Raw genomic sequence first — 22,585 nt, 5'->3', positions numbered from 1 at the left:
GTGAACAGAAACTGTGTTTTGTTTTCTTAAGCTGGTTCGTTTGTCGTTGGTTTGGGTTTTTTTTAACATTCACTAGCAGATTAGTTGAATAAATAAAAAAGCAAACCCTAGAACATAAAATAATAGTATTTTGTAATATAAGGCTCAAGATATTACAGAAGTTATTCAAAATATTCAGCAGATATATCAAGCAAATAAAATTGAGACTATTGCAAATTATGGGACATAACTCAGCATGAGTGAGCCCAGAGATTTGGTTAGCTATAATAACGTGCATCTTGCAGCTTTGCCCTGTACACCCATTTAAACAGAACAGAGCATTCTGACCAGTACAAATGCTTGGATCTCCTCTTATGGAAATGAAGATATTAAAGTGGTAATTTCCACAGTGATTTACTCAACTGTTCTGTGAGGCTCAGACGGACTTGCAGCCTGTGGCATCTACACAACCAGAGACAAGTACATGCAAAGCATGTACATGCAAACCAGTTACAGCTGCAAAAAGAAATCAAATCAAAGCCCATTATTACTGCTATGTACTTTTAGGGGTTCCTGTGTTCAACTCCCAGACAGTGGGGGATCCTAAGACAGTCTTGGAATTCTATAAAATGGGATCTGATACACTGTAATAAATATAGTATATGGGAACATCTAATATGGGGAACACTTAGGTAGACAAGTTGCTAACGCTTCTAACATTCTCTGGAGTCCCTTCATTATGACCCTCCTCGTTTCTTATTTTGCCAAGGAAGAGAATAGATGATACTGGATGAAAATGACCATTATAACATTTCAGTGAGGAAACGTCTTACCCTTTTTGTTCTGAGATTTTGGAAGGCCTCATCACTGTACATGCATAGGGAGATGAATGTCTTCAGAAGCTGTTGTCAGACTGTGCCATCTGCTTCTTTTGGAAACAAGGTCTTAAAGCAAAGTACACTGACATGATTCATCTTATAATGATACCCATAGGTTTGTAAACAGCGTGTAAACAGATGAGTAAATCAAATGCTTTTACAGAAAGTGATTGTGTATTCTCTTCTAAAGTATTGGCTGGTTTGCGTTTCAGCTCAATAGAGACAAAGTGTGTAATGATCATTTCCTGAATTAAGGTCTTTGAGAGCCAAGAATTACTTGACAAAAACTCTGTTGTGGCTGGGCCTGTGAGTCACGATACTGATGAGACGATAGTTAAATGAAGGGTGACAGACATAGACATATTACCAATATAACCACTGAATCTTTTATGTTGGAATTGATCTCTTGAGATCATCTAGTCCAACCTTGCTGTTCAAAGCAGAGTCAACTACAGCAGGTTGTTCAGGGCCATGTACAATCAGGGTTTGACTATCTCCAGCCATGGAGACTCAACAGCCTCTCTGGGTGACCTGCTTCGGTAAGGAAGAGGTATACAGGGTATTTACTGTTTTCTCTAGGGAGCAGGAGGAAGCTGCTGTTGATTCTGCAACAGATGAGGATCTAATTGATCTACTAAATAGCAGAGGGTATCTACAATCATACCTGCTACTATGTAGGTACAGAAAAGATGTGGTCATTAACAGCAAGCTAGAGCTGCTTGGTCAGAAGAACAAGTACCAGTGCAGATTAGAGTAGGTGGGGGCTTTGTTTTGTTTATGCTGGTGTCTTCAGAACCCTTGTGGCAGCAGGATCTGAACAGTCCCTGACTGAACATAATGGTCTGAGCCAAACAGAGAATCTGGACCAACAAATGTTTACAGACCTGGGGGGCAGAAGGTGGAGTATGGTGAGGGCTGCACAGAAAGAGGGAAGAGGCACCAGATCCTAACAAAAAAAATTTTGGAAACCAATTCCCACTGGCTTTAACAAGGCCAGAATTTTCCTCCTTTAATCTAGACAGTCAAATACTAGGTTCAGCTTACCCAGGTTGCAGAATCCTTTTCCACGTACTACTTGGATGATCCTTAAGCACTGTGAACTGCAACTAGGCATTCAGACTAACTCCTTGTGGGAGTCCTAGCTGTAGTCCAAGTGAGTGACCTGGTGGCCTGCAATGCAGAGAGAGCAGTGGGTGACTTCAGTCCGTATGAAGTACTGACTCACACCTCTGAAAACTGGGCCAAACCAATGCAATCTGTACAAAATTAAGCTCAAATGGAAATCACTTTTGTAGATATCACATGAGAAGGTTGTGTTTGAAGGTCATGCACTTCGCTATTTTGTTTGCTGTCCATAAGCAGATGAGATACTCTTGCTTCATATTTAACCAAGAAGCTAACTGTATAGCAAGTTTTACAAGCTTTAAGGTCCTAGCCTGCCAGGGGTTTCCTATGAGTGACTAAAGAGGATTACATTGTTTTAAGATCATCTGACTAAAGGACGGAATTACAGGATCTCAAATTAATTAATTTTTGCTCAGTTTTGAAGCCAGAAATGCCCAGTGCTGAAATTAGACTCTGTGCAGTTAATATTTCATACCTGGGACCATAATCATACGTAAAATCTTTTAAACTCTTTTGACACGCTTACTGGTAGATCATTTTTTTCTAGGCAGATCAGTATGGTTAAACTGCCTTTTTACAAGGCCTGCTTCGATATCTGATGAACATTTAATGCATTTTGCTTCTAATGACTTCAAAAGAAAGCAAAAAAAAAAAAAAGGGAAATGTTGCTTAACATGAAGACCGATTCAGAAAACAATCTGTTGTTCGTGGGCTCTAACCCTACCTGTGAATCTAATAAGTATTTTTGCAGTCACTTCAGAGCTCTCACAGGTAGGCTTTGTGTCCTTGAGTAGGACGCTCTATATTTCCAGAGCACAACAATCACTTTCTGCCACTATATTTTATGCCAGTAAAATACCTGGAACATGCCAGTGTGCTACCTGACTTTTGGCAGGGGACCTGGAATTTTAGATTTTTTTTCTATCATGACCTCTAATGTAACAAGGCAAAGGCATATAAGGTACCAGTCCCCTATTAATCAAATTATTGTTGTATTACCTAAGTATTAGGCCTTCCTATTTAACAGAAAGTTCTTTAAATACAGCTTTTTCTGTCAGGTGACTGTGCTGATGTAATTAAAAGTGTGAGAAAGTGTGCTGCTTTGTTTTCTCTTTTGGAAAATTATTTTTATGTTTCAGTTAAGGGTTGGACCTACTGATACAGAAGATTAATGAGAGTTTACCTCCCAGCTGCTTTCAGTATCACTGTATACTGCCAATACAGAGTTCTGCCACCAAAAGGCTATTCCTTGCTTAACAGATGACATGCAACCAAAGGTGCTAATGCTCCTGCAAACATATTTCCAGCTTCACTTTCTTTTCCTGTTTGGTCTTTTCCAAACTGGAGCGATAAAGGAATGGAAAACTAGTGTCAGTAAGCAGTAAAAGACCATGTTAAAGGCTTAGGAAATGTACTACCTTTAAACATATGTGCACTGAGAAAAAAAGCAAGCTTTTCAGAAATCAGGGATCTCAGAAATCAGGATGAGTCAAACCTAACTTACGCATCAATAAGCCAGTGCTGTTAATAGAGTTCCGCCAATTATGTCAAATGAAAATCTTTCCACCAGTACTTATTATACAATACAATTTTTTACAGCAAATTGTGGTGTTGTGCTGGAGTCTTAAGAATCACCGTGTCACATACTGGTTTAGGTTGAAAGGGAACTCTTGATATCATCTAGTCCAACATCTCCTGCTCAAGCATGGTCAGTGACAGCAGGTTGCCCAGGACTGTGTCCAGTTGGGTTTTCAGGATCTCCAGAGATGGAGACTCTACAACCTCAATAATGTAATGTAATGTAATGTAATGTAATGTAACGTAATGTAATGTAATATATATAATATAATATACTGATTATAGATTGAATATAGATTCCCAAGAGTCTTAAGACCCTTGTAGCTCACAGAAAGCAGGGATGGATTATCTCCCGGTTGATATGCAGTGACTACACCACCTGCGTGTCTTCACTTGTCTTGAAGCAAAGCATCAGGATTTAATATATCAATGTCCTTTAACTTGTCAGTAGAAGAGCTGAATAGAGTTGGCTCTTTCTAAGAACATCTTTTAAAAGTCGTAAAGACTACAACACTAATGGACTCCAGCATGGGCAGGAACAGCATGAGTAACTTCAATAGACACTTTTTTAAAAAACCCAGCAAGTAGACTATTTTTACTTGAATGAAAAATAGGAAATAAAAATACCTAGACCGATTAGATTACACATATTCATAGGTGACAGTCATTTGACATAAGGCCTTTTTCTCTATTTGAACTCAAATGAAATGATGTGTATACTGAGGTAATTGGAAAAATTGCACTAGCTTTAGAATGAAAGGACATTGAGAATTGCATGCAGGATTTGAGCAAATCTTAGAGACATGAGGATGCCTATATATAAGTCCTTGTCTCTTTTGCAGCGATATATTTTACAGTTTGATGCTAGCTCTGAACTTGTAATTAGTTAACATAGTTATATTTAAAAGGATGATGTTCTGGTGGGCAGCAAGGTGCCCATGGGCCAGCAGTATGCCCCATAGCCAAGGGGCCAGTGGGACCCTGGGGGGCACCAGGAGGAGCGTGGTGGCCAGCAGGTCGAGGGAGGGGGTCCTCCCCCTCTGCTCTGCCCTGGTGGGGCCGCACCTGGAGTGCTGGGTCCAGTGCTGGGCTCCCCAGCTCCACAGAGACTGGGAGCTACTGGGGAGGGGCCAGCAGGGTCCTACAGAGATGATGAGGGGGCTGGAGCATCTCCCTGATGAGGGAAGGCTGAGGGAGCTGGGGCTGTTCAGCCTGGAGAAGAGATGGCTGAGGGGGGATCTCATCGATGTCTGCAAATACCTTAAGGGTGAGTGTCAGGAGGACAGGGCCAGGCTCTTTTCAGTGGTGCCCAGCGACAGGACAAGGGACAACGGGCACAAAGTGCAGCACAAGTTCTGCTTGAATATGAGGAAGATCTTTGTTAGCTTGAGGGTGACAGAGCCCTGGCACAGGCTGCCCAGAGATGCTGTGGGGTCTTTTTCTCTGGAGACATTCAGAACCTGCCTGGACGTGATCCTGTGCAGCCTGCTCTGGGTGGCCCTGCTTTAGCAGGGGGGTAGACAAGATGATCTCCAGAGGTCCCTTCCAACCCTGACCATTCTGTGATAATGTGATTAAGCAGATATTTTTCCTTTTAGTCAGACTGCTAGCTCCAGTGGCTGCATGTGGTATTTTCTGACAATTGTTGCCCTTGTGCAAATATGGCAATCTAAACCAACAGATGAACAGATGTTGCTCTATAGCAGAAAGATGACAATGTGGATATGTCACGCAACATTATTATAACCTTAATACAGGTATTTAAACACTGAAAATGAGCCATGTCTGTAAAAAGCAGCTGAAAAAAATAGTAACTTTGTGAGAAGGGTTATGTTTTTATTTCGTAAATAACTTAAGCAGTAAGCGTGCTGACAACACCAAGCTGTGTGATGATGTGGACATGCTGGAGGTAGGGGTTGCCATCCAGAGGGACCTTGACAGCCTAGAGAGGTGGCCCATGCAAACCTCGTGAAGTTCAACAAGGCCAAGTGCAAGGTCCTGCGTGTGGGGCAGAGCAATCACGGATAAAGGCTGGGCAGATGAGTGGACTGAGAGCAGCCCTAAGGAGAAGGACCTGGGAATACCCGTGGATGAAAATCTGGACAGGAGTCAGCAGTGTGTGCTGGCAGCCCAGAAAGCCAACCATATCCTGGACTACATCAAAAGAAGTGTGACCAGCAGGTCCAGGGAGGGGATTCTCTTCCTTTACTCTGCTCTTCTCGTAAGACCCCGCCTGGTGTGTTGCATCCAGCTCTGGAGTCCCCAGCATAAGGACATGGACCTGCTGGAGTGGATTCAGAGGAGAGCCACATAGATAATCAGAGGGCTGGAGCACCTTTCCTATGAAGACAGGCTGAGAGAGTTGGGGTTGTTCAGCCTGGACAAGAGAAGGCTCCAGGGAGACCTTACAGCAGCCTGCCAGTGCCTAAAGGGGGCCTTCAGGAAAGCTGGAGAGGGGCTTTTTACGAGGGCATGTAGTGATAGGACAAGGCAGAATGGCTTTAAGCTGAAAGAGGGTAGATTTAGCTTAGATATTAGAAAGAAATTATTTACTGAGAGTATGGTGAGACACTTGCACAAGTTGCCCAGATTTGTGGATGCCCCATTGCTGGAAGTGTTCAAGGCCAGGCTGGATGGGTCTTTGAGCAACCTGGTCTAGTGGAAGGTGTCCCTGCCTGTGGCAAGGGGGTTGAAATGAGATGATCTTTAAGGTACCTTCCAACCTAAACCATTCTGTGATTTATTAACAAGTGTAAACAAATACCTCTATAATTAATAAATAATTAAAAGAGAATCCCAGCAATCCAGATCCTAGTAATTTGATGAACGTGTTTAGGCTGTTGTTATCTGTTGTCATGTCAAGATATGACTGTCCCATACACATCTGAAATGTCAGGAAAACACTGACTCTGATATAGCTCAGTCCTTATCAGTATTGTGACCAAAAGTAAACCAGAAGATTCCAAAGTTAAGGAGGACAATGGAGTTGCACCCACACTGATTTAGACCTATTTCTGTCAGGAAACCTCTTTCATGCCCATATCAAGGTGGGAGTCTAAAAACTAGAACAACACTCAAACTGATTTTTAGGAAGATGAAAATTCCTATAGCATTTCTTCCCTTCCGCAAAGGAAAAAAATTGGTTTTGTTTTTCAGCTCAGGATAACACGGCTGTTTTTATATATATTCTTGGGAGTATTTGACAGCTTATGTCAAGGTGCCAATATGTGCTTGTAAAGGATAACTTCTAAGAAGCTAAAGTCTGGAGCATATCTGAGGATACTGGTACTCAGAATAGATTTGAATTGGAGTAGAACTTCCTCCTAGAGGCAGAGAACAGGTTATCATTGATTTAATAAGATGACTGTAGTCTCCTATAACATCCTCAATAGACTGGTTCAAGTCACTTGGTGAATATATACATATGCTAAGAGTAGTTGAAAAAATTACTTTTTTGAAGTAAGCTGTCCTGGCTCTCTGTGAGTGGATTTGGTCTCTTTGCTCTTTGGCTGATTATGTCAAAGAGCACCACGAATCCTTGAATTGCTTCTGCTGATCCATCCAAGAACAGAGCTCTACTGCAGGGAGGTCATGCCTCATGCAGTCAGTGAGTCTCGCAAAAGAAATGCCAGTCCAGAGTCCAGGAGAGAGCTGGCAGCAAAGGGAGTGCTGCTAAGACACATTAGAATTGCCATACTACAGCTGCTAAGATATCCTTATAATTTCCTGTATCTGTGGGGTTTTTTGCATTGGTTATTTCACATGAAGGGAAATTTATTCATACTCTGAGCTGAAAAAAAACACAACTGTGTGACTGTGGTAGACTTGGACCTATGGAGAGCCTGGGTATGGGTTGCAGGCAAAGCATCGCACTAACATCATCCTTCGGTTTTTCTTTCACTCAGAACATGGGTAGAGTGGACTCGTGCCAAATGAAATACACAACATAAATATACCCTTAGATTCTTCCATTACAAGTTCAAGAAAACTTTTATAGTCCTCCAGTGCAACTAAACGCTTATCATTCTATTTCCTCTAAAAGTAAGTGCACCAACAGCTCCATTTGGCAAGTGGTATAGAATTTAGCATTATATTCCAAAGTAAAAGTGTCTTGAAGCTGATCTTGGCAATATACTTTCTACTCACTTACAAACAAATTAATCACTCTTCTACAGGAGAAAACAAGATTTTGGTTTAGAGCTATCATCCAATGTGATGTTGCCTGGTGCTTCGAACGAGGATACAAAGTACCCTATAGCTGTAGAAAAACCTGCCTCAGACTGCAATTTTGCCGTAATCCTTAGTTGCTAGAATTTGGTTTACACCTGCCACTAATATATTGCACACTTTCTCCAGTTTTTGGTAGCATTAGCCATTATGGCTTTGAACACTCAAAATATTCCTAAAAGAGTCAGTAGTTATTTAAATTTGCCAAATTCCTGACTTCCACAGTTTACCTAGCATTTCAGAAAACTACTTCTATTTTAGTATTCTCCATCTCCAAATTATGTTGAACATGTCCTTGGTCTTGCATTGTGATTCTCCAGATGATGAAAAAAAAGATTATTCTAGTCTGTCTTCTCTAAGGCTATCCACTATTTTATACACAGTGTCATATAAAGCCATCTCCTATTGCTTTTGAAGAAACTGTTTATCTCCTCAGGATTCCCTGTGATGCAGAGTGATACAGACATAATTTTTTTCGTTCATTATGTTTCTGTACTTTTGCATGTTTCTTTCAATCCCTTTAGGCCTATAATTTCCTTACAAACTTTCTAATTCCATATTACTAAATTTATATTCTTTAGATTTCTTCTCATCTAGAACATTCTTAGGTCTTTGATTTTCACTTTTTCCAAATTTACTTGCAAGTTTTCCTTCCTTTCACTGAAGGATACTTCCTTTGTTAATTTTCCAAATTTGCAAACGAACAATACTGGCTTTTCATTTTGCTCTCCTACTTTTGGAATTATTAACAGGTTAATAAACTTTAAAGTTATTATTTATAAGTAACTTTGAAGATTTATTTTCCCAGCTGGTTACTGTTTGAACTAAGTCTCATAGCAAAGGGGAGGGAATTGGTGATGAACTACTTGTGTTTCCTCTCCAAGAAGAGAATAGAAGTGTAATTAGAAGTATGAGATGAGTCATGGGAATATGACTGAATAATTCCAGAAGTGATGTAGAAAGACTTGGAGTATTGATCATTTGGAGGTATTCTCTGAGAAGAGGTTTCATATCTTCATGGACAGACTTCACCTAAGCATGTGGCATACCAGCTTGCAATCCAAGCTGGCAGAATGAATAAAAAAGAACTTGAAATTGAGAGAAGGGAGGAGAGCCTGAGAAGGAACCACATAGTTTCTTCATTTAACACCCATGGCAGGGGGAATTTTGGCTTCAGGAACGTGGTGGCAACAAATATAGAAAATAGAAACTCAAAGACTGAGGAGTTTGACTGAAGTGGAAATTTGAAAAGCAGTAGAGGCAGTAAAAAAATGCCAGGAACCTATGCAACAACATAGGGGATTCAAAACCAGTGAGAAATTAAAATCAAACTTTATGGAAATAATTCTGTTAGAATAGAATTGCACCAATGATCAGAGAAGAAAAATATTAACTGAAAGGTATACTCTTCATAAAAAGAAAAAATACACTAAAAAAACCTAAAAAAAAAAAAAAAAAGAGGATAATATACTTTTAAAAACCAAAATTACACTGGGGAAAAATTGTACAATGTGCAAGGAAGCATGCAGAAACCTGCAGTAGGATGTGATCACCTCTATTTTAGTAGGTAAATACTAATGGGAACGATTTAATGATGGGACACTGCAGTTCCTAGCATTGTAAAGGAGGTAATAAACACGCTGACCATTGAGTACTGGACATCCACCCAGTAGATTTCTTCAATACAGAGTCTATTTGCCAACACATCCTGGCTATTGTTTAGATAATGAACAAAGACATCCCTGAAGAGCCTGTCATAGAAAATAAGGTTGTGTTGAAAGCAGATGAGATTATTTTGTTTAAATTAAATAGAAGAATAAACAAAACATACATAACTAAGAAGAAGTTTTGCACATTTTTATAAACAAAAGAAGCTAATTAGGAAAGTGAAATCAACTGTATTGAGAAGCTTAGGGGCCTGAATGTGGAGGAAGCTTGGCATTTCTTCATGGTGAAGATACAAAAATATTCTCTGGAACTTGCATCCAAAATAGGGAAAAAATATAAGAAGTTCCAGATCTAGCTGGAGGAAAAGTTGTCTCAGCAAGGATAGCAGAGGCAAAAAATGAGGCTAGAAGGTGGGCTAGAAAAGATGCGCCCACCAGAGAAAACTGCTAGAGAGAGCAAAAAAAATGATAAAACAGGAACTGACAAAGACCCTAAACTTCATTGGCTTTGCAAAGACTTCTAAAACTAATCAAATGCCCTTTCACCACATAAACAAAAGGAAAAAGGAAAGAGGAGTTACAAGGGAAGGGGGAATCTGAATCTGAATATTAGCTTAAAATTCCTGCTGGTCTGAAAAAGATTTTGCTGCAGTTCTTAATAAGGACAATAACAGTGGGTTGGGTGACAAGGCAGGCTGGCATGTGATGAATTAACGTATCTACAATAAAGCAAAAATGTCAGAGAGATTGAATATCATAGAATCACCTACGCTGGATAAGACCTTTAAGATCATCAAGTCCACCACTAAACCATGTCCCTAAGCACATCTATGGTTTTTTTTAACACTTCCAGGGATGATAATGCCACCACCGCCCTGGGCAGCCTTCTACCAATCCTTCAACACCCTTTCAGTGAATAAATTTTTCCTAATATGCAATCTAAACCTCCCCTGGCACAACTTGATGCTGTTTCCTCTAGTTCTATCACTTGTTATGTGGGAGAAGAGACCTACGCTATACTTGATGGCAGGAATTTTTTAACATCTGTTATCTCAGAGATAGTGTCATGTGTTCTGAAAGGACAGAGCGCTATGTGTGGACCTGTAAAAATGGGCTGAATATATTCTCTGGTCCTCACTGCCAGTAGGGAAGTCCTGATTTCTCTCAGGCTGTGGCACAGAGCTTGGCTCCCCACATGCATCCCAAAAAGCAGCTTTGCCGTGACTCACCTGCAGCTGTGGTGCTCTCACAGTTTACTACCCATCTCTTCCTCCCTTGCTGTGGTGCTGGCAAAATTGCCATTTCTTTTTGCATGAATGGTGCTAGCAATAAGTCATAAAAACAATTAGTCAGGGAGTAATGAGAAAACTAAAACAGCGTTGCCACCTCTGGAAGATTCATCTCCCATAGACTATGTGCTAACATGGCACTTGTATTTAAGGTGATGAATCGGCTGCAAAGGAAGAATGAATCGACAAATCCTTGAGCTTCTTGATCTCATCTTAACTGTGGGTTAAGGATGCAGAAACAAATTTGGAAGAAAAGGAAAATTAAAGATGCAGGAAAGACAAATGGAAAAGAATTCAACATGAGCTTATACAAAGTGGCCATACCAACTAATCTGGTCATCTTTATTTAATAAAAGCTGGACTTGGATGTTCTGTACCTGGGAGGTTGCTCTAAACTGATATAAGCACATATGTTAGGGTACCACACACAGTCTGTTGTTACCACTGCCTGGATGGTGATGAAAGAAAACTGTTGGACCAGAGGGAGTTAACCTCCACTGAACTAATTTTGTCTGGTTCAGAAGCATTATGTCACAAAACACAAAGAGAACTAATGAAATTTTGTGATTATACAAAGTTGAGAGCCTACATTGATACAGGGAAATGTCAAGATCTTTTTTTCCTTGAGGATAAAAAGAAAAGAAAGTGGATGGAGTACAATAGCATGAGGTATGAGGTCAGGTACTGAAGAAATAATAATTGTGTGGACTGAAAACAAAAGAAAAAGAAGAGCTGCATTAGCAAGTGACTGCACAAAGAAGAGTCATATGTATGATGTTATTTTATAAAGGGAAAATGTGGCTCCAAGGCATACCATGTCTGTTTTGTCCATCCATGGAAGGACAGAACAGAATAGAATGTTAATATTATTTTCTGGAAGGTATTGGTGGTACTTCATCTGCATCACTGTGAACAGTTCAGTTTTCTCTTGTCCAAGACATTATTTCAGCTGGGATAGGTGAGCTGAAAGGCCTAAAACAATCAGGGAAACAAAGAGCCTAGTTAACTAGAGAAAACTGAAAGTATTTGACTCGCTTACCATGGAAAAACAAAGGTTAAGAGGTAAATACATGTTCATTGTCCATTAAAAGGGCAAAAGAGTTCACACCAGGTAGAGAAATGATCCATCCAAGTTAAATGCCCATTATAGTTCTACAAATTAAAATGTCCACTATAAATTAGCAACTAATAAGCATAAAGTTAAAATAAAACCCCCAGTGTGGCCAAAGAGATGAAGAATAACTGAAACCAGCATATAACAATGGAGAAAACATACCCTCAACTATACTACAGAGATGCAGAGCAAAGGTTATGGAAAGGGAAATAGCATGGAAAAAACTACAAGACTTGGTTATATGGCTGAACATGTTTATTTAGTAGACAGACGACTACCAAAATTACAATTCTAGGTGCAGGAAGTTTTCATTTTGTCTGAATGTAGATTTGAGAAGTACTGTCCATCTCTGCACTCACATGCACATTAGTTAGAACTAAACATGCAAATCTTACAGGTAAAAGAAACACATTTTGATTTAATTTATGTTTCAACAGCACTTTGCTATTTGAATGGAAATCAGGGTCTCATCATACTGTGTTAGCTGTTATATATAGAAAAGAAAACAGTAGAGAGAAAAGAGGTGACACAACGCACTAAAAATATCATTTTCTGCTAATGTATTCTGTGGCAGTGCACCAAGGTTAGTACTAGGCCTTCTGCCAAAAGTCAAAGGGTCCCAAGTCCTCGCTACTCTTTGAGTTAATACCCAATTCTCACCTCTTGCTGATTTTATGCTGGCTTTAATGACCATGAAATACAAATGGGTTGCTTTATCTGCCTCCTGTGGGAGACGCCTTGCCAGTTCCCACCTTCTGAAGTGCTTCCTACCCTAGCCCATAATGTTATGTTTATAGCTATGGCTATACAAATGTATCCTGATATTCTTAAAAGCATCTAGTGGTTTTGATTGACTTAATGCACCTTCAGGGTACTTGGCCATCCAGCAGTGGTGTGGAGCACTTGTAAACTTTATCACTTCAAAAGTTTAGCACTTTAAAAGCTGCCTTCAACTTGGGCACCCTTCATTGAAGGTGGTCAAAATCAATAGTTGCTTTTGAAAATTGAGAACACATTTGACATTTCAAATAGAAAGACAGGCTAATATATTTTATTATTTCCATATAAAAAATTTTATTTAATTTTGTAGTGTGTTGGACGAAGTTACTCCTCTCCCCAGTCAGAAGTGATAAAAGCATTAGTATCTGCAAATGAAATCACTTTTAGGGATCAGAAGTTGCTCAGCCTCTCCCAGAAAGACTGGGTGCAGTTATGTAAGAAGAAAAGCATGTTGATTCATACCAATTATGCTATGCATTTCTTGGAAGAGCCTTCGCAAGTTTTCCCCTCCCCCACCAAAACCAAATTTAAACGTGGGAAAGAGGCTTCTGTATAGTATGAAACAATCCTTCTGCCGTAAGGCTGGCAAAATTCCCACTGTTTAAGGAGTGAGTGAGCAAACTCTAAAAGCACCAGTTCTACTGAAATCAAACGATAACTAAAATTGAATGCATTGTTAGTAGTTTGACTTTAAGACAATTAGAGCAAATGAGTTGTTAATGGTTAATCCAAGATACAAGCATATTTGTATGTCCTGCTAAGCGCTTCGTTGAGCGCCAGCAAGTTCTTTGTTTAAACGAGGAAAGTACCACCACAAGAGGAATGAACGAGCAGACTGGAAGTTTACCACAAGAAGCACTAACCAGGGGGAAAGTAATTCCGGCAGGGGGAGATCGCGACCACCGACTCAAGAGCCCCCTACCCCTCCGACTCCAAAAGAAGTGGAGGCTGAGCATGCGGACTAATTAACATAAGAAGTGAGGGAACTGCTTAACAAATAGGAAAATGAGTACGAAGTAATGAAAGAATTACGTAACTTGTACCCAATGAAGGCTGATGCCTTCGCTTGCGGAGTATAAACAGAGTGAAGTTTTGGCAGTGGGTGAGCCAGGCATTCGGGGGTACCACCCAGCTCCCTACTTTGTGCAAACTAGAATAAATGAATAGAAATACCTCGGCTCGGTGTGTCAGTTGATGCTGCGCACCGGGTAATGAACCTGCCTACGGGACAACACTACCCATTCTCCATTTCTCTCCTGCTGAGCATAATACTTACCAGCATAAAGGTTAATGGGTCATTTTATTTCACTCCATTCTTGTGTCCCGTATTATATAACAGCATTACAATAGATTTGGGTTTGATCATGCTTTAGTTTTAAGGACAGTGATGCATAATTACACTGTTTGCAATTATCGGATTCCTCTGTGAAGCCCAGGACAGAATAGTGCTGATATATCCTGGGAATATGTTAAAGCCCTGTTTTGCTTTCTGCAGGGAAGATTACTCTTTGTACTAGAGAAGTGGGTAGAGCTGCTTAATTTATTCCTTATACATTTGTGGCTGATTTGAAGTCCCAAACTCTCATCCTTACCAAAAAAAATCTCATCTTCTTCAAAAATAATTGAATGCTTATGGTGCTATAGCTCTTCTTTATTTCTTCTGTCACCTGGATCCCCTGTCTCTTGTCAGGACCATTCCATCAGCTTCATCTCATTCCTCTGACTCCTTTCGTGCCATTTTTCCTCACCACTTCACTTACTACCACATCCACTCCCCTTGTGAGTACGAACATGTTGTTTCTGGTTCGCTCAGAAAGGAAGACCTGTAAGTACACCTGCTTGTCCATCTTCTTTCCTGGTGGGAGGCTAAGGGCTCCCAAGCACTGTCTTAGCTCTCCACCCCCTCTCCATCACTCTACCCACATCAGTTTGCAGTCCTGTTCCACTCTGCTACCTCCTTAAGAATTTTTCTCTGAAGACTTCTGTGGACATTTACCAAACTCCTCTTTCAGCTGCATCCCCAAGAGCCATCTCTCACCGATGGAAAACTAAAGACTGGCAATTTAAAAGTTACTTAACTTTATGGAAATTATGCAGAAGGAACTCCCTGTTATTCTTCAGGGTACTTATCAAAGATGACAAGATCCCGGTGACTCACGGCGGCTGCCGAGGGGGAGCTCCCTCCCCCGCCGCGGCGGCACGCCCGCTCCCGGCCCGGCGCCGCTCGGGGAACGGAGGGCTCCCGCTCCCGGGGTGCACCGCCTTCCTCAGCTCGGCACCGGGTAAGGCTCTGCCGCTCTCGGGAACGGCTCGGTCCCCTTGAACGCACAGCCCAGGTAGGAGGCAGAGGGCTGCGCCCCGAGCCTGCCCTGCCCACCCGCACCGCGCCTCGGGACCCTCGAGTCCGGCGCTGCTCCGCGGGCTGTCACCGCTCAGCCCCGCGCAGCCGGGACCCGCCGGCACCCCTCGCTTGCCGTTACACCTGTAGAGTGTAGGTGTACACTCCTGTACACCTTCATTAGGGAGAGGAAGTCTCATCCCGCTGTGAACTCCTGTTCCTAAGCATCACTTCATGTATAACAAGGGCGAATGAGTGCCAGCGTCCAGCTAGCAGCTCTAGTCACTCACTGCACGTGAAACACGAGAGCGCTCGGGAAGCGACACCCGTTAAAAACACACCCACAACCAAAAACCACCCAGGAGAAACCAGTCAGCAAGCTGTCCCTCCCTCCCCTTGGCGGGGAAGCACCCCGCTGCCTCCCGGTTGCGGACCTGGACCGATACGGTACAGAGCCCGTGGGGGATGTCGCGTCTCTGACTCGACCCAGGTCTCTTCAGAGTCTCGTTACCCTGACCTGCCTGCGCATCGCAAAACGATGGCATTCAAGACTCGAAGAAGCGAGCACTTTCAGGAACTTCTCGGTGCTACCCGAGTAGCTAACACCGCTATTTCGGGCGGGGGTAGCACCTTATCCTGCAGCAATACCCCATGTCAGCCGGGCGCAGGTGTGCCAGCAGCCGCCCAGCTGCGCGTCAGGCAGCGGGCGGCTGCATCAGCGGCAGGAGCCACCCTCATGCAGCGGGACAGGCGTGAATCTGGCGAGAAAATGTCCGGCAGGCAAATCCGAGAAGCTGGTGCTAGCTAGAGTTTTGTAGTTACACGTGTAGCTAGCCCAGCAAAGGCGAGAAAGCAAGCTTAGCAAATGAGAAGAGGCAGAATCACATTTTAGCACACACAAAGAACTATAGACACGATTCAGGAGACAGCACCCCACTTTATTTGCTGCTTTCTGGTTGAAGGATATTCGGTGAGGAGACAAGAAAGATGTGTCGTGAAAAGCTACTGTGGACGCCGATGGAGAGAGACTCCGGAGCGTGGGCAGAGCCACGCTCCCACACATGCACAGCACCTCATCATCCTCAGAAGTACTCTTAAGCAAGTTTTAAAGTTTCTTCTTTCTTCCTCCGACCGTTTCGGGCTCTGTCTCCGGTACGTTAACGGGGTAGCACCGATTCGCCTCATCAGTAGCTCCACAGGGACTGCACGGTGCCCCGGTCGCCAGTTGCCGGCCTGCGCCGCCCCCCGCCCCGGGCAGGACAAAGCGGGGGCTGCGGGCAGCGCCGGGGCCCTGCGCCAGGGGGGCTCCCGGGACGGGGTGCCTGGGGGTCCCTGCGCACACCGCAGGGCACGCACCCACGGAGGGGGGGTCGTTGGTCCCCTGCCGTCAGCAGGCGGCCCGCCCGGACACCACGAGCGGGCTGGTCTCCTCAGGGCAGTTTGCAGCGGGGACCGGGGCGCCCGCAGGGCTCCGGGCGCTCGTTGCCACCTGCCGCCGCCGGGGCGGGTGCCGGGGGCTCGGGCCCTTACCTGAGTTCCTGAGCTTGCGGTTCTTGAAGACGGAGACGACGACCAGCAGGTTGCCCAGGATGTCCACCACGGTGGTGAAGATCAGGACGCTGGAGAGCACCGCCACCACCCAGGCGGGCCGCGGGGCACCCGCCGCCTCCCGCTCCGCCAAGCCGAAGCGGCCCCTGCCGCCCGGGTCGCAGCAGTTCCTCAGGGAGCCATTCCCCAGCATCGCTGCGCTCCGCCCGCGGCCCCAGCAGCGGCGCGGCGACCCCGCTGACTAGCCGCGTGCGCGGGCGGGAAGGCTTTTAACGGCCGCGCCGGGCGCGCTGCTCCCCCCCTCCCCCGCGGAGCGGCCGGGGCGGGGCGAGGGGCGGGGCGGAGGGCGGGGCGGGGGGCGGTGCCCCGCGGCGCGGTGCGGGGATCCCCGGCCGGCGGCGGGCCCCTCCCGGTGCTGAGGGGGCGGCGGGGGCCGTGGCGGCGGCGGCGGGAGCAGGGCCCGCGGGCCGCGGCGCTGGCCGCGCTCCCTTAACCCCGCTGAGGGCCTGCGCGAAGGGCCTCTCCCTCGGGGCTGCCCCCGGCAGCAGCCGCCGGCCGGCAACCTCCGCCCGCCGCGGCGGGGAAGGGGGGGTCTGGTTTGTATTTCCCGAGGCTTGGCGCACCGTGGCTCCCGGCAGCGCAAGGCCGGGGAACCCTCTTCCCCTCACTGCCTCCCGGCGCCCGGTGCGCTCGGGCAGGCTTTCTGGCGCATCCCTTCCTTAGGCCGCAGATCGAACAAGGATTGACACTTACATTGCTGCGGCCTTGGCCTTCGTGCTTGGGCAAGACAGCCTGTGGGATCAAGGCAAGGACACGGCCCTTAGGGGGGCACCAAGGACACCGCCCTTAGGGGGAGGCACCTGCAAAAGTCACGGATGGGACGTGCTCTGAACCGGTGTCCACTTTGGCCACTTTGGAAAATGTGTTCATTCCAGAGGTTTTCCCTTACAAGCTGCAGGAGGTCACCAATGGACTTCACTCCGCAACTGTTTGAAAGACAGACCATCATTTGGGACCCCAAAGTGACAGATGCCATATATGCTCATGTACATTAAATAAATAAGATTCGGGTGACAAAGGGGGACAGATCCCACGTCTCCCTCCATGTCTGGCTTCCAGCATAGCTGGCATTAGTTACCAGGTGCCGCTGGCAGTGCCTCAGCGGGTTCACATAGCGTGTGCTGATGATTAGGGCTGCTCACAGCAGATGTAACTCGGAAGGGGTTTGTGTCCTACTGTGCACCGTTTTCAGGCCAACCAGGCCACACTGGATCGCTGTCCTCCTTCCAGGTTTTGCCCCAATTTTGAGAGCGATGCAGGAGCTACAAGTGCAGAAGTTACTGTGGAGTTGTATTTTTCCTCTTTGTGTCTGTTCAACACAGAGAAAGGCAAAGGTATGCCCTATTGTTTTTCAAGAATTAGGTCTTGAGATGGTTTGCCTTGTTTAGCTCATTTGGAAAAATGGGGGAAGTTTCTGTCATTTCTAACAGCAAATATTTTATTAGGGCACATTGCTGCTTTGAATCTTACCTCTACACAAATATGCACTGGTGTAATCAAAATACTACAAATTATTGCGTGGACTTCTATTTCCAAATTAGAAATAGTTTATTGTTGTTCAATTTAAATGAATTCCTAATCAATTTTAGCTAAAGTACTAAAGTAGGCCTGGTTGGAATGAACATGAAAGTGTACATGTGGATTTTTGTACCAGTCTTATTTACACCGATTTAGAAAAAAATAATCATACCTCAAATGCTTTCTGTTTAATGTAGGCTATATGTAAGGCATCATGATCCTTTTCAACCTACAGAAGGAGTTATCACAGCTTCGTGGCTTGAACCAAAGAAGGACTGTCTTCTAAGAACTATCACTCTTGAATACTTATTTTGCAGTTCTGCCATAGGAAAGTAATACTTGCACACTTGATGGAAAAGGCCCATTCTTGATGGAAGCAAAAGTTTACTTGTTTTTTCTTTTTCTTTCTCCAGAAGTTTTAAAGGAAGTTTATCCAAGGAAATGCCTATTCATCAGTGCAAACAAGGATTTTTCTCCAATGAATAATAATCTACCTTTAAGAAGAGCTTTTGTGTTACAGTGTCTCCCTTTATGTACCTTTGCTCCAGTTTGCCTTTTCAGAAAGTTGGTATCCTCACTGCCCATTATCTATGTACTGCTTTAGTCTTATTGAGTTATTATGGAAAACTTACAGATATTACCACTTATTCTCATGCCTGGGGCTCTTTCTGGGCATCTTTCCAGAGTCTGTATAAGTGCTTTTAGGAAAAATGTGACATTTTGTGGTCTGTTATTACTACAGGATTTTTCTATTAAATGTTTGTCAAAAGCTTATACTGTCCCTAAACATAAATGTGACTTTTCAAAGTAGGCTTTGCTCTTGCTGTTCTCCAGGTTTGCAGTTCATCCACACAAGAGGAACACTATATCATTTCCCTGCCACATACAATTGTTATGTAGCATCACTCATTTTGTTTTACAGCTTCCCAAAAGTGTGCCAAGTAATTTAGAGAAAAATTAGAAAGCTATGGCCTGAACTTGGCCTGAAGTATGAGTCTGATCAAAATGTGAAATAAAATAAGTGTTGCTGACTTTGCAAAAACAGCATGTGTTTTGTGGCTGCACTGGCATTTGACAATGGGAAAACAAGTAGGCAGGAATCAAAATGGGAGCCTTTCTGCCTCGGCCAAAAAAAAAGAGAGTTATTTATAAAAGGGTGTTATAAAAATTAATCTTATTTGCTTTTTAAAATGATTTATTAAACTGCATTAAACAATCTATGGATGTTCTTACTTAGTTTTTAGTAGCCTTATTTCATATTAAACTAATTCCTCTTTGAAAGTGAAATGCGTGCTTGAACTATTGATTGTTATGGTTAATATGAAATAACTCATTGTTGCGGAAAGCACTCCATCTCAAAGAAATGGGTGTATTCTTCACAGGTGGATGGTTATGACCTTGGTGTGTTTAAATTTTGGGGAAATTTCTTCTATGTCTAGGAGAAGTAACAGTTCTGTGTTTCTTTTTGAAAGCAATTTAAGTTTTTTAAGGCAAACTATATTTGTGTTGCAGGATAAGACCGGGAATTGCCTGGATAGTGGAACAATCAAATATTCCATGCATCCCTCTGCTCTGTCAGAGGCTGTACTGTGTAGTTTGCCTTTTTTTTTTTTTTGTTTGGGTTTTTTTTTTTTAATTCTGAAGACAAATAACTGCTTCCTAGAGATACATTCATGCCCTTTGTTTTCCGTGTTTTGTTAATTTGATTTTCTGAAGGGCTTAACTTTAATTGGAAGTCAAAACTTCTAATGACTATGAATGAAATTTCAGGGCAGAGGTTCCTATTGGTGAAATCTCTTGAAATCTGGGTATTCCAATAGAACAGAAGAGGATATTACACCTCTTCTCTGTTTATGTTAGCACACATTTCTACAAGTAGCATGTATTTCTACCAGACCAAAGGACATTTAGAGCTAAAATGCACAGTCTTCAAATAATGTTTCTCCTTTTAACTGTCTCAGTTTGAGTTTACTGTTTTTAGTGTACACCATGGCAAAGACTGGAGTTTGGACTTCTATACCACTTCCATTTCTATCCAATTTTATATTTTTTTTAATAGTTCTTTATATAGTTTTGAGTCAACTGGAGCCCAGCCATTGTTTAAATGAAGGCCTGTTTGCCTGTCCACTGCCATCACGAGCCTTATAGAAAAGTTTTATCTCCTTTAATAAAAAACAGCCTGTCTTTTCGGTAGGAACAGAAGATTCACTTAGTAACATTTTCTGGTCTGGGTTTCATCTTTTCCCATGCAATGTTAATATTTTGGAGGCAGAAATCAAAGCCTTAGTCGAGGAAAGTTTATTTTGTTGTTCACCATTTCCCACCCCTTTTTTCCTGTTGGAAGTTGCCTATAAAATGAGATCTGTCATCCCATTCTCAGTAATTTATTGCTATTTTACTTACATTGGATTTCCATGGCACTTAACAGGATCCTTTTGCTGTGAACTGTCAATAAAAAGAGTCACCTGGTTTTGAAACTTCATATAGATTGGGAAAAACAAAGATGGGGAGTGGGAAGGGATTTAGGTTGGATACACCTTAACCTGAGTGGGAGAGAGATCGATCTACTTCTAAAAGACTGTGTACATTCATTGTGCTGTCATCATTGCATAGGTGTGGGAGGTATGTGGAATAGATAACCTTGTGCACGTCTTTCTGCTGAAACTGAAGAGGAGCTTTGATGACTATCTTAGACCAAGTACTTCAGTGTTAAGGGATTAAAGGTGCCTCTTGCTAGTGAAGATTATTCCAAGGGGTCACAGCAGGACTAAAATTAAACCTCCATCTTCTGATTCAGGAGTCAGTGTCAACACTTCAAAGCCATCCTATCTCTAAACATGCTCACCTATTCCACCTTCCCTACTCTTTAGTGTCAGTAGATACACGTATATATGTACTCCATGTATTATATAAACTATATATATGTATTTTTTTAAAAAAAACATATACACACATATGTGGTGGATTGACCCTGGCTGAATGCCAGGTGCCCACAAAAACCACTCTATCACTGTCCTCCTGAACTGGACAGGGGAAAGAAAACATAACGACAGGCTCGTGGGTCGGGGTAAGGACAGGGAGGTCACTCAGCAATTACCAGACGCAGTTTAGGGAAATTAGTTTAATTTATTACCATTCAATTCAGAAAACACCTTCCCCCACCTCTCCCTTCTTCCCGGGCTTCACTTAATTCCCAGTTTCTCTACCTCCTCCCGCCAAGAGGTGCAGAGGGACAGAAAATGGGGGCTGCGGTGGGCGCACCCCGGGCTGTCCCGGCCGCTGCTGCCCCGCCGGGGGAGGGTCCTCACCCCCTGCCCGGCCCCAGCGCGGGGCCCCCCGCGGGGCGCAGCCCCTCAGGCCCAGCCGGCTCCAGCCCCCCCGGGGGCACCGGCCCTGCCCGCAGCCCGGCCCCGGCCCGGGCTCCTCCCCGCGGGGCCACGGGCCCTGCCCGGAGCCGGCTCCAGCGCGGCCCCCGCGGGTCACAGCCCCCCGCGGGCACCCCCTGCCCCGGGCTGCGGGGGGGAGCTGCTCCCCCGCGGGCTCCGTGGGCTGAGGGGCACAGCCTGCCCCGCCGGGGGCTGCCCTGCCCTGCCCTGCCCTTCCCCGCGGGCTGCCGGGGAGCCTCTGCTGCGGCGCCCGGAGCCCCCCCGGCCTCCTCCGGCCCGGCCCGGCCCGGCCCTGCCCCGGGGGGCTGCGGGGCTGCTGCTCGCCCCTCCCGGCCCCCCTCGCTGCCGCCGCTGTTCCCCCCCGCGGGGGTTTTTCCCCTTCTCAGCCCCTTCTCCCCGCGGCGCTGCCCCCGCGGCTGCGGGGCTCGGCCTCGGCCAGCGGCGGGCCCGGCCTGGAGCCGGGGGGCAGCGGCTCTGCCGGCCGGGGGGAGCTGCTCGCGGCACCAACACCCGGGCACGCAGCCCCGGTACAATACACAGACACCTTCTGTGTACACTTGTGTGCAAGCTACTGTTGCTATTCCACTCCTGGGACTGTACTGCAAGTTCCTGCTGTGCTTTTCTAACATAAACACTTGGCTACAATGGAAGAAACTGATTTTCATCCGTGACCCTAACCAATATTTGAACTTAGATTTTTCAGGGGTGAAAGGCTAATTCCATAATCCCATATAACCCTTTGACTAATCCTTTTTAAGATGGAAAACAGAGCCAGAAGAAAACAATTGGTTTATATTATTAAAGGAGCGAACAGACTCCCTTGTTCACGTAGCACTCGGATGCTGTTATCTGTGCCCTTCAGCTTGTTTGTGCAAGGAGCTGCTAGTTCTGCCACAGCCAGAAGCCAGGATGGGCATGGGAGAGAGCGTCGTGCTGGCAGTCGGGAGGCTCTGCAGTCCCAGTGGTGACCATCTCCTGGATTTGTCCCAGCCATAGGGCTATCTAACTTCATTTCTTTGTCTCTTTTGTCACATTAAAATGAGGCTAAGGAAACTCTTGTTATGTACTTCTTGGGAGGGAATTGAGAGTTAATTATTT

At 44.5% G+C, this 22,585-nt stretch overlaps 1 protein-coding gene across 1 annotated transcript in view; it reads right to left on the bottom strand.

Annotated features, from left to right (window-relative positions):
- Positions 1-16,773, bottom strand: part of MTNR1B (melatonin receptor 1B) — a 30,284-nt gene extending 13,511 nt beyond the window's left edge. The window contains exon 1 of the mRNA XM_055702461.1: positions 16,506-16,773. Coding sequence (XP_055558436.1) covers positions 16,506-16,716 — 211 coding nt within the window. The 5' untranslated portion in view covers positions 16,717-16,773. The remainder of the gene's footprint in view (positions 1-16,505) is intronic.
- Positions 16,774-22,585: the final 5,812 nt, after the last annotated feature.

This window comes from Falco cherrug, chromosome 2 (genome assembly GCF_023634085.1).
Source record: "Falco cherrug isolate bFalChe1 chromosome 2, bFalChe1.pri, whole genome shotgun sequence".
NCBI lineage: Eukaryota > Metazoa > Chordata > Aves > Falconiformes > Falconidae > Falco > Falco cherrug.
This window is presented reverse-complemented; position numbering and strand designations above follow the sequence as displayed.